Below are 12,245 nucleotides of genomic sequence, written 5' to 3'. Positions count from 1 at the left end.
GCTATGAGCTTTTACTCCTGTTTAGTGGCCTTTTGGGGTACTGAGCTCTCACGAGGTTTAGTTGTTCCGCTCAAGAAGCAGAAGGGAAAGATGGGTTCCCAAACCGGCGAGATGTCAGTCACTGATTTTCAGGGCGGAACTTTAAGGCGAGCAGGAATGGGGGAGAGAACAGAGATACCCCGGGTGAAGGCTGCCTGGATCCTGCTCCGTGATTGTTTCAGTGCTATGTTTTGCTGAATTGCACCTCCGTGGGTTTAATGAGAAAAGCCAAGTCTCCTAATAAGTGGAGCGCGCCTCCATGGTCCTCCTAGGCACGTCCCTGTGCTTTTCTTGGCAAGAAGGCAAAAACAGTTTCTCTCTCTCTCTCTCCCCTCTCTCTGTTGTTTTCCAGATTTTTTTTAAAAAAACCTCTGGTCTAGCTTAAAGCCCTAGAATTTCCTGAACGCCTCCCATTCAGATTCTAACCAGGCCCAGCTCTGAACCAATTCGGAGCAGCGCAAGCAACATTGATCTTAAGCAGGGTCTTTAAAGGAGAGAATAAATAAGGACACCAGATCAGAACTTTGGCCCGCGCGCCTTTCTTGAGCCAAAATTCCTTTCTCAACCGCTCAGCAGGCCTCTCGATTCTCGTTTTGCGATCGGGCTGGTTTCACTATACGAACTTCTTGCAGGCTTATCTCGGAGGAAAGTCTCCTAGATCGCAGCGGGGCCTCCTCTCAAGGAGGGCCGCGGAGGAAAGGGCGGCATTTTGCCCGATCCCAGCAAAAGAACGCACAACGCGCCTGAGCCCCATCGTTCATAAAATACTTTATTGAAATAAAAATCAATATATTCACGTTAATACAAACTGGTTGCAAATTGAGTTTGCCGAATAAGTTCGGAGATGCTCCCCGCTCCCTCCTCCTCTCTTAAGCAGCGCAGTGTCCGGCCACGGTCGAACCCCCAAGCCCCCTCAGAGGGAGCGGCTCTTCCTTAGGCGCACGCAGGGAGAGGGCGGAAGGGTTCAGATGCCTAGGAAATCCTACAACGGAATCAACTGGGAATCAGAGTCCACCCTCATCTCCAACCCCGGATTGTCCTCGTCTCCTTCCTCCGCGTGGTAACTTTCTTGAACGGCGGCAAAAGCGATTGCAAGACCCCTGCAACCGAGAGCTTTAGGGCCTCTTCCCCCCCCCCCCCAGCTGTCTACGCTCAAGGCAGGAGACCCCCGGGATGATGTTGCAAGCCGGCGAGGTCTCGTCGCTCAGTAAGGCGCGTGAGGCTGAGGTTCAGTCTTGACGGCCGAAGGTCACAGTCACCCTTCCGCGGGCCAAGCCGGGGTAGGTTCGGGCGCCTGCAGTCCAGCATCCGCAATCCGGGCGCCAGACCTTTGAGTCCGCGCTCCCTTATTACTCCTGGGTGACTTGGCAGGGAGAGCCGAGGTTTTCCGCATGCTGCTTCTCGGCTTCCCGGGCTCGCTCTTGCTCAGTCAATTGTTCGCTGGTGGGGATGGAGTTTTTTTTCGGGCGACCTTTGGGCTTGGTGGGAGACTCGAGGCCTCCGCCTTGCAAAACCTGTTAAAAAAAAACACACCCCACACTTAAAGGTCACAAAGGGTCTGACTTAGGTCAAATCCAAACAGCAATAGTTAACGCTGGGGAGCGAAGCTTGCGGGGGGCGGGCGGGGGGCGGCGGGGGCTGGCAAACGCAAAGTCACCCTCTTTCCCAATTAAAAGGTCTTGCTGCTTAGAACTGCGCAGCAGGCCGGTCAGCCTCCTGACCCCCTACCTCTGCCTCCGTGTCTTTGCGGAGAAGGTGACTAGGTACTGAACATGAGCTTGCAAGGCAAATACCCAACTGGTCAACCTCTACTCAGCAATACGCCTGGAGGTGGAGAAAAGCCTCTTTTGTTGCACTCATTTCCCCCCACCTCTCGCATGTCAGGAAATCAAAGGCGCCGTTTCTCGCCTCAGTCAAATTCACTTCCACGTGGATGTGATTAGAAACGGGAGGTAAATAAGCAATCGTTTCATCTGTGGCAAATGGGCCACAAGTGATTAATTTTAAACGAGGAAGAGCGTAGGTTACCTTGTATCAGTGGTGAAATTCAAATTTTTTTTACTACCGGTTCTGTGGCTATGGCTTGGTAGGCTGGCAGGAGAAGGATACTGCAAAATCTCCATTCCCTCCCCACTCCTGGGGCCAGCCAGAGGTGGTATTTGCCGGTTCTCTGAACTACTCAAAATTTCCACTAAGGGTTCTCCAGAACTTGTCAGAACCTGCTGAATTTCATCCCTGCGTTGTATTCAGGTTCGGGAGGTGCTGGTTAAAGAAGGTGGCAGCCTTTCCTCCTCCCGACTATTGCTTAGAAAATCAGTTTCTACTCTCTCTAAATGCTACGCAGCACTTTGAGGGAAGCAGGCCACACACCGCCTGTTACAGAGGTTGCCTTTCAAACCAGGGATTCTCTCTGAATAGAAAGAACCGCCGCTGCGTTAGTTGCAGACCCCTCTCACTCCTGCCAAAGAAGCTTTCCCCAACTGCTGCCCTTCAACAACGTTGGGCCACGATTCTTCGGATCCACAGCCGAAGCAGATAGAGTTGGTTGGAGATGGGATGAGATGTGGCTTTAATTGCTTGGTCAGATAATGTTGGATAAATTATAACGATCTTTGTGCACAACCCTATAAAGATAAAGGTAGAGATTCTCCTCACACATATGTGCTAGTCGTTCCCAACTCTAGGGGGCGGTGCTCATCTCCGTTTCTAAGCCGAAGAGCCAGCGCTGCTGTCCGAAGACGTCTTTGTAGTCATGTGGCCGGCATGACTAAACGCCGAAGGTGCACAGAACGCTCTTACCTTCCCATTAAAGGTGGTCCCTATTTTTCTACTTGCAATTTTTAATGTGCTTTCGAACTGCTAGGTTGGCAGAAGCTGGGACAAGTACCATTATGTGGTGCTAGGGATTCGAACGAACGACCTTTCTGATTGACAAGTTCAGCGTCTTAGCCACTGAGCCATGGCGTCCCTTTATTTATTATTATGTTATTTATTATTATAGGTTATTGCACAACCCTATACTTTTGGCCTAATCAAAAACGCCATTGAGTTATTTTTGCCTTAGGCGTACGTGACTCCCAGATAGCCCTTCTGGGAATCTCTAGAATAATCCGCCAGAATAATCCGCGTTTCCTAAATCTCCCCGTTTTGCGATTTGAGCACGTCGTGTCTTGGGCCCTTAATGTGGTGTGGGTATGAGGATATTGCTCATAAAACCAGAGCTCTCCTATTTTTGTGAGGGACTGCAACAGGCTTTCAGTCTTAGTCCTGTTAATTGCGACAAAGCCCTTGAGATGGAGAAAAATGGCCCTGCCATCATGCCTGATCGGTCGGCTAAATGTCTATGAAGATTCTCAATCGTCCAGATTTTGGTTGCCCCGAAAGTGCTTTTCAAAAGGCAACTGGACTTTCTTACTTTTTAACCTTGAGCTTCTCATCCAAGAAGCTTCTTCAGTTCGGTTCTTTTTTCTCCGTTTGCCTTCTGGAGAGCATCTTTGGGATGATCCTACTTATGGACTCCGCAGAAATCTAACTGCTGTAGCAGCACAGCCTTCCGTTGGGGGAAGCCTGGAGATCTGGGCCCAGCAAGTGAGAAGAAACCCTGCCTCTGTATTGTATTCCAGAACATATCCTCACGCAGTCAGCTTGTTTTTCCAATGTGAAATGTCTATACTGGTTGGGAATAATGGGAGTTGTGCCCCAAAGGAAGGAATCCCTGAGGAATGATTGAAGCCCTGGGTGTATTTTTCGAGAACATCCCTTTGACTGTAGGTTGTGTAAATAAGGGCTGGGTGAAATGTTCATAGTCTGAACATCAAAACAGCACACTTACTATTTTCTTCCACTTCATTCTTCTATTTTGGTACCAGGTTTTCACCTGCAATTGACTCAGGCCCAGGGATTCCGCCAGGTCTATCCTACAGGGAGGAGAAACATGCGTTGATTGTTGGTCCGCTCTGCTTGCCTCTCCCACACGGCCCGCTCTTAAGCGTCTGGCGCACTGAAGGCAGAGCACTGGGCTCTCCCTCCCGCCAAGAGCCCGAAAAGAAGCGCTGGGAGCAGCCCTGAGAGGCCGGCTGGCTTCCAGGAAAAGCACGACCCAGAACAGTGGAGCATAGGTTGCCGTTTGACAAGCAGCTCCCGGCCACGCTTCCTGCTCAGGGAGTGCTTGTCTGCTCCAGTTTAAGATCCCGTGTGTGTGTGTGTGTGTGAGAGAGAGAGAGAGAGAGAGAGTGAGAGAGAGGGGGGAGGGGGAGGGGGAACCGGGACAGACAGACAGACAGACCTTGGCTTTTGTTCACCTCTTTGAGAAACGTAAATCATCTTGCCCTCCCCGGCTCCACCAGCCCACCCACCTCCATGCGAGAGAAGGCCCGGCTTTCCAATTGAGATTCCCTTGTCGGAAGTGCGGACACACACACACACACACACACACACACACTTCCATGATACGCTACTGGATCACCGGCAGGCAGATAGGTCGCGTCCCGCTTCCCCCCTCCCAGATCATCCTCTTGCAGATCTGAAGGAATTTTCTTCTCGACGTAACCCCTTCCGCCATCTCTCTCTCCTGCGAGCTCGCACACCCCCATAGTAACCCCCCATGCCTCTCTTACACACACACCCTTGCGAGACTCTGACCTCCGTGGGATGCCCACCTGTCGGGCGTGGAGAGATACTTCTGCTTTTCGAAGCGCTTCTCCAGGCCCATCAGCTGCAGTTCGGTGAAAACCGTGCGGCTCCGACGGCCTTTCTTGGCTTTACCGCCCCCCTCGGGGGCTCCCGGCTCCAGCTTCCCGCGGAGGTGCAGCTCCAGCGGCAGGTGCGGGGACCCGGAACCGCCTTGAAGACTGGAGCCGGCCGCCAGTAACGCCGAGCTCAGACCTGAGCAGCCCAGCGGCGCCAACGGGAACTTGAAGACTGCCGCCTGCTCCGCCTTCAGCACCGCTGGAGAGGGAGAAAAGCAGAGAGACAGAGCGGGGGTGACACACTGGACAGACGCTGGGTAAAAATAGAAAAATCCCCACCTCATCCCCCTTCATCCCTAGAGCGGATGTGTGTGTGAGTGGGGAAGGCAAATAAAACTTTGAGAGGCTGGGGAAAAATGTAGCCTCTGCCCTGCTTCACTTCGGGAACGGCTGACTGTTCTCAACTATAAGATAGCTGCGATCCTGACTCCGCCTTTACCCGCCTCCAGTTTCTCCATGGGGCTCCCAAAAAGTCAGCCAAGGCCTGCGAGAAGGCAGATCAAGCCGCCTATGTTCTCTGGGACAGACCCCCATTCTCAGCCCTCAGCATTCACCCCAGGGGTCTGGCGGCACCTTAGAAACAAGCTAAAGGGGGCGGGGGGCGGGAGGGCCACGGCCTTCCTTCTGCAGGACGGCACCTTCTGGACAAGATGGACTAGGCAGCAGCCCAGTACATATGGAGGGCGCCTGTTGGGACAGATGGGTTTTTTTCAGTTAAGCTTGGTTTAGGGTTTGATTGACTACAGTAACGGTAACCTCCGGCCAGGTAAAAAGGGGTCCTATCCGATTTCAGCAGGACTGCCCGGTGGGTAGCATCCTCTTTGACCCCACAAGCATCTGATTGGCCCAAAAAGATTGGTCCAGAAGTTTAAGGACAGGCATTTCACGCCCGGTTGCACGCACGCGCATTCTCTCCCCCCTCCTCCCCCAGGTTTAAGGGCCACCCTGTAGGAAAGAAACTCAGGAACATCCAACCCTGCGGTGCCTTTCATGGCTCAATTTGGAGCCTTCTTATGCCCGGATGTCTTTTCCCCGTTACCCCAATCTCTATAAGTCTCACGGTGCTGGCCTATTTAACCCTTACTACTGAGGAAGGCTGATAACAGGTCGGGGAGGGGGCTTGTTCCAAAACTGTAAGCGCCACCACCTAAAAAGGACTCGGCTCTATTGGTTAAGAACAGGGTTTCTTTCTAAGGAATCGTTCTCGGCTCAAAAACGTGTTTATGGCAATCAAATCCCTGCGCCTTTTCTGTCGGCAATCAAAGTTAGAGGGATCCAGAAATGCGGGCAATGCAGCCCCGTTTAGGTTTGGGGTATACTGAAGGGCTCCGGGTTGAAGGCGAACGGAGCCCCCTTGCGAGCTCTTCGGGGATGGGGAGCGCTTTTTCTGGAACAGGAGTAGTAAGGACAGCGCAACCCGACGGATGATGCTTGACCGAAAATTTCGAAGGTCTAAAGCTGCGATCCAGGCCTCTTAGATGGAAGTTTTCCAAGGGAATCAGCAGAGTTACTTCAAGGGAGCCCTTCGGTCGTAAATCAAAAAGGGTGAATTTTCCATTGATTATGGACATTAATGATACCCTTCCAGGGTGGTAAATAAGCCCCTGTGACGTCAGGGGAGCCTAGTTATTTCCAGTATGGGATTTACTCTGTTTTTGTTGAGGTTTTAGGGTTTTGAAGCGAGTCTGCGAGGCATTAAGACGGTGGTCAATATTGGCTTCTTTAAAAATATTGTTTTATTAAGCTGCTCCCAGAAATCATGGGCTTTTTTCTTCGTCTTTCTTTTGGTCCAAAAAAACAACAGTTTGGTCTTTTGGAAAGTTAGCAAGCAAGCTTTTTTTTTTTTAAGGATCAAAATAATTTTCAAAAAATGCAACTAGTGCACTTTTTTTAATTATACAAAAATAAAATTAGGTTTTACCTAGTTTGGTAATGAAATTTCTGCAAGAAAACAACCAAGTTCAGGGAGCACAAAGGGGCCCACGACATTAAATTTCTACTTATCAGAATGTACTTTTTCATAATAATATGTGGAAATGGATGATCACATATTTTCTTTTATAGCTATATATGCAACATATAAGTCTCATCTTTAAAAAATGAAGGATAAATCCTTCTACTGTAAAAAAAAAAAACACACATACACACATTTAATAAATATATGACAATTATATAGTTCCAGTTCTGAAACTTTTCATCTGTTTCTTAAGAATAGCTTTCAATTCAATTATATAAGCAAATCTAGAAATAATCAGAGATGTACTGTAGTCTTTAGGTGAAATGAGAAATAAATTGCTTTTGGGTGTAGCAGGATATAAAAAGTAAATGTGTAAGAACCTGCAATTGTATAATTTTTCATTCAGTTGAGGTACAACTGAAAACATACAGATTTACTTCTCAATATTTTTCAATACTGCACACTAAAAGGGCTCAAATCTATATTATTGCATTAAATCATATTTCCTAATTTTGCGCCAACTACTACTATAACATAATAATATTCCAAATCCTTGGGAAGGACTTGATAGATGGATAAAAATGTCAAACCCAGTATAAACATCTGGATGACTAAGCAACTGACTATATTGGCACACTGGGAGCCATACCAAAAAAAAAAAAAAATATTGGGCAACACTTAGAAAATCTTTACACTGACAAAATTTCCATCAGTCAATTCCGTTCAATTCAATTTATTGCAGTTGTAAACCAGTACATCCATCAGTCAATTCCAAAAGGCTTGTATATATACATATACTAGCCGATACATAATGACATCCTGACATCCTCGGTTCTTGGGAAGAACTTGATGCTGTGAAGAACTATGAAGGCCAACACTAGCTAAATATTTGGCAGCTGTGACTTCACATTGTTGTGAACACATAACAGCCCTAATATTAATAACACAGGATCTATTCTCTGATTCGGTTCAGTTTTATGTGCATTTAAAACATACCTATTAAAATCCCTGGAATTTGGAACACAACCAGTCTGAACTCTTTTGTCCTATTACTTAGTGCCCAGTCTTCTCAGGCAAATTTATGCAGAAGCAAACCCTACATAACTGAACAAAATTTGAAGAATTTCCCCCCAAGACTTCATAGAAGGAAGAAGCCACGTTAGCTTCGGTATCTTGCCGAGCCAACAGTAACAAAAAGCAAGGACACAATAACTCAGAATCTTTTACATCTTTTGGAAGTCGGGAGGATAGATAGAGATAATGGAAACGTCCAATCAATGTCTAGTTTCTTTCTGTTTTTTTTAAAAAAAGGCAAATTCTGAGTGCTTATTGTTTCAAGGTCTGTTTGAAGGTCAGGAAGCCTCAAGGAAAGTCCAGCAAGAACTCTGTCTCCATCTTAGAAACATTAATTCCGGAATCCTAGTTCCCAAAGTTATTCCCTTCCTTATCCAGGCGAATTCCAATCCTAACTTCAGCCTTCTTGACCATACATCTTAAAGAACGGGCATAGCTTTAAATCATTTCGTGGAAATGCGTCCATTTTACTTCCTCTGAAGGCTTCTGAAAGACGATCCTCAAGTTGACAACAGTAAATTAGCAGAGATGTAAAACCTAGCAAAGATCCTGCCGGATTTGTTCCCGTGGCAAACCTGCTAATGTCTTGCTCTGGAATTTCCGTTCTGGATTCTCACCATTGATTAATCGATAAAGAGCTGGAGGATCTCCCTGTAGACCCAGAATCTTTTCTGCCTTCATTGCTGAAATCAGTTTACAGCCATTTTTCCTCCCAGGGTCGCATTCCTTGCCTCTGGCTGTCAACCCAATCCCTTCTTACCGTAACAGCAAACTTTAAGCAGGGCTGCTCTGCAAGGCAAGGGGCCTTGTCCTTAATATCCAATGCCGTTTGCTGTAATATAAAGACAGGATGGAGGACTGTTGCAAGAATTTTTACGCCATGGAGTAATAAGAGAAAAGAGCTCCTGCGTAAAAGCATATTTCCAAAGCGGGAATGCAGAGGCCCTCCAAAAACGCTTTCAAGAGACAGACCGTTTTTTAAAAAGCGCCTCCATCTATTCGTATCTCATTGGTAGGCCGGCGTATTTCAGGGAGAGGATATTTTCAAAAATGAAAAAGTAAGGCAGAAGAAGAGATCATCATCACTTCCTTACAATGACTACTCACTTTCACGTGTGGGGTTGTACAAAGAATGTCACTGGGCCAACCTTTTGGCGATCTGGCACTGTCCTCATGGATAGAACAGCAATATTAATGCTACACGTAATGGTAGTGAAGAAATGGCCTTTTTTTCTGAAGAGGCGTCGAGGTCTTCACCGGGGTTACAAAATGGGTTTCTTCACTACTCTCGATCTAAGCAAAATCCGGAGAAATCTCCTCCACTGCGCGCTCTTCCCTCTTCCCCCAGCAACCTAAAACCATCTCTTGTTGAGCAGCCCCCTCGAGACAGAGAGAGAGAGAGAAGGGGCAGGGGCCGATTCATGGCTGCTTCGGTGACATTCTCCAATTAGAACAAAGCAAAACCAGAGAACAAAGCGATTCCCCTGAATTGAGACTTGGACATCGACTACCATTGGATTTCGCGTTTTAAGCCTTGTGAAAAGAGCCTGGTTCCAGCCAAGGCTAGTCGATTTCAGCCGGCTCTGCAACGGCCCTTGTCTCTCGCTTGCGACTGACTTTGTCGCGGAGGTGTAAGCGTGCAGGATCCCGATTTAGAGAGAACCCATTGAAATCTACCCTCGCCGTGGTTCTCTGGTCGTAACTGAACGGAGGGTGGGAAAGATAGTAATTCTGTGGAATTATTGATGATGCATCTTAGGCCCAGACAAATGCAGCCTTGTGCTTTCCGGCTTCTCCTGGAGGTACAATTCACGGTTCGGACATCGGGGAGGAGGAGGTGACAAGGGGTTGAAAGGCAGGGAGACCCAGCTGAGAGCCTGGCACCTTAGCTTTTCCAAGGTACTAAGGAGATCCCAGATAGTGCTCTCTGTCTCTGTCTCTCTCTGTCTCTCTCTCTCTCTCTCTCTCTCTCTCTCTCTCTCTCTCTCTCTCTCTCTCTCTCTCTCTCTCTCTCTCTCTCTCTCTCTCTCTCTCTCTCTCTCTCTCTCTCTCTCTCTCTCTTCTTCTCTCCCTCTCGTCCAAGTCTCGATTGGGGCCACCGATCTCTTTTGAGAAAATGGCCCAGTTTGGGCTAAAGTCAGGGCCGCCTTCTGAGGATTCCTCCAGTTCTGGACAGGCCTCTTCTGCAGTAGTCTGGAACAGACCCGGAGCAGAGAGGCGGCCAAAGAGGTGTTCCCTGAAAAAGACCCGTCCAGAAGCTCACAGGCTTTCCAAAATGTGCAAATATGACTCACCTGTCCAAGCCTCCTCAGCTCTACCTATCCCAGCTGCTGCTCCAAACGCGCATTGGGGCAGGGACCCTCTTCACTCTGCTGGTCCAGATCGATCCTTAAAGTTGCACCTGAAGGAAATCTGGTGCAGCTTGGCTCAATCTGGCTGCTTTCCACTCCCCCAGCTGGGTTGGGGTCCTTGGACTCCCATAAGCTTTCACTATTTTTTTTTAAAAAAAAAAAACCTTTTCCCTGCAATCTTGGACAAAGATGTCAACTTGGACCCGACACTCTATCCGGAAAGTTTTAAGACAGGGACTAGAATGATTTTATGCAGGACCATCGATGCTGCCTTCTTCCCAACAGGACTAGCCCGAAGTCTAATTTTGAAGGCGGCGAGGGAGAGGCCGGGAAAGAGTTGAGATTTTCCATGGGCTTTGAATCAATGGGAAGGAAAATATTACTCTCTGAGGAAATAAGGCTGTCCTCGTTTAAACCCACAAAACGTATTTGTCACTCATTTTTAGAGAGAATTACTCTGTGCTTGCTGTCTGTTCCACCGCGGCAGGCAATCTAAACTAAAAACGGGGTATTACCGGGTCCTCCGTCCCAGCAGGGCACTAAAGAACCCCTTGTTTCCTCAAGCCCCACTTCGCAGCGGATTTTCAGGATCGCAGCTGCAGCCAGCTCTCCCAGTTGAGTCGGAGGGCTCCTGAAAAGAGGGCAGCTTCCGTCTCCAGTTGTAGAGAGGGTAAGCTCGGGGTGACAACCCAAAGGCAGGCTACATGGGGGGAGGGGGCAGGAGGGAGAAGGGAGCCGCAATTCCCTCTCCAGATCAATAGGAGGCAAATCAGTGATTTCAGGGCAGAGTGGGAGGGAAAACGGCGGGAGTGGGGGAGGGGGCGAATATTCTTTCCCCCGTGTCCTGTGAGCAGCCCCATCCTCGACCACGGATTGATTTCCGCTTTAGCCCCTCTCTCCAAGAAGACCTAGTCTTGGCCCACTCCCGTACGCATGGACACACACACAGGCGCGCGCGCGCACATACACAAACACGGGTCCATCAAGAGAGAGACCTCGCACAAGCGAAGAAAGACCTACCTAAGGGGTTGTGGTAGGGTCGGGTCGACAGTAGAGCCTTCACGCCAAATTTGAGCAGCTCCCCGGCTGGCGCCGCGCTCTTGGCGTCCGGGTGATCCGTCAGGATTTCCTCGATCATAAAGCTCCGATAGCGATGCGACCGGTGGTCAACGAAAGGATCTGCGGGGAAATAGTGGGCGGCGGCAGCGGCGGCGCCCAGATCCAAAGGGTGCTGCATTCCTCCTGTTTGGGAGAGTTCCCTTCCTTCCTTCCTTCCTTCCTTCCTTCCTTCCTTCCTTCCTTCCTTCCTTCCTTCCTTCCTTCCTTCCTTCCTTCCTTCCTTCTGCCAACTCGATTCCGCCACTCCAAACTCAGAACAGCCTCTCATCCGGCGCTTCGGCCGGGACCCTCAGAGGCCTCGGGCAGGCCGGGGCCATCCTCGCTGCTTGGAGGGCGCTAGTCCTTTTTGCGAATGCTCCGGGGATCTCCACCGACCCGCCTTGCCCAAGCTGGATTACGCCGCTGCTTCTGCTGCTTTGGCCTCGCCGCTGCTCTTCCACTCGTGTCAAGGCCAAGCCGGGAAGCCTGCAGCCTCGGCTTGCTCGAAGGCGCGGCCTCGGAGGAGCAGCTTCTTTCTCCACCCCAGCGCCACTTCGGACAACAGCCTATTATAAGAGTGACGCTGCTGGGAGCGCAGGGGGCTTGGGATGTCGACTCGGGGGGGGGGAGCGTGCGGCGAGGGGCGGGGAGTACCTAGCAAAGCGGTCTTGATCCGGCTCGAAACCAAGCGGATTGGTGGCTGGGCTGGCCGGCTGAAGCGCGCCCGCCCCCTTTCGCAACTCCATCTATGAAGGAAGTCCCGGGTCTGCCCTGCCTGCGGGCCAAGCGCCCCGGACAGTCTCGGAGAAAGAAAGGGAAGGGGAGATACAGTGGCGGATCCCGAGGAGCTGAAAGGGGGATGGCCAAGCCCCCGTTGCCAAGGCCGGAGATGAAAAGCGAGGAAAAAGAAAGGGAGCGATCCTGCCTTTCTCCCCCCCCCTCCCCCAAGGCATCTGCTGCCTGCTTAGTTTAGTCATT

At 49.7% G+C, this 12,245-nt stretch overlaps 1 protein-coding gene across 1 annotated transcript; it reads right to left on the bottom strand.

Annotated features, from left to right (window-relative positions):
• Nucleotides 1-857: 857 nt before the first annotated feature.
• On the bottom strand, nt 858-11,801 carry BARX1 (BARX homeobox 1). The gene is made up of 4 exons (XM_081939969.1): nt 11,190-11,801; nt 4,698-4,986; nt 3,872-3,956; nt 858-1,553 (listed from the first exon to the last, which is right to left on the bottom strand). Exons 1-4 carry the CDS (start codon nt 11,554-11,556, stop codon nt 1,389-1,391), a joined length of 906 nt encoding a protein of 301 aa, XP_081796095.1. The 5' UTR covers nt 11,557-11,801; the 3' UTR covers nt 858-1,388.
• Nucleotides 11,802-12,245: the final 444 nt, after the last annotated feature.

This window comes from Natrix helvetica (assembly GCF_964273705.1).
Source record: "Natrix helvetica genome assembly, chromosome: 1".
NCBI classification, from domain to species: Eukaryota; Metazoa; Chordata; class Lepidosauria; order Squamata; family Natricidae; genus Natrix; species Natrix helvetica.
The sequence above is the reverse complement of the archived record's forward strand: the minus strand, read 5'-3'. Positions and strand labels throughout refer to the sequence as shown.

Bases quoted from the DNA above. Each gene is read 5' to 3' on its own strand.
- BARX1 (XM_081939969.1), bottom strand. From the start codon at position 11,556: ATGAGAGGCTGTTCTGAGTTTGGAGTGGCGGAATCGAGTTGGCAGAAG. The intron at 4,987-11,189 runs GTAGGTCTTTCT...CTCCCTCTCCAG, and splicing joins ACCCTACCACAACCCCTTAG to CGGTGCTGAAGGCGGAGCAG. The intron at 1,554-3,871 runs GTAAGTGTGCTG...TTTTTTTAACAG, and splicing joins GAATGAAGTGGAAGAAAATA to GTTTTGCAAGGCGGAGGCCT.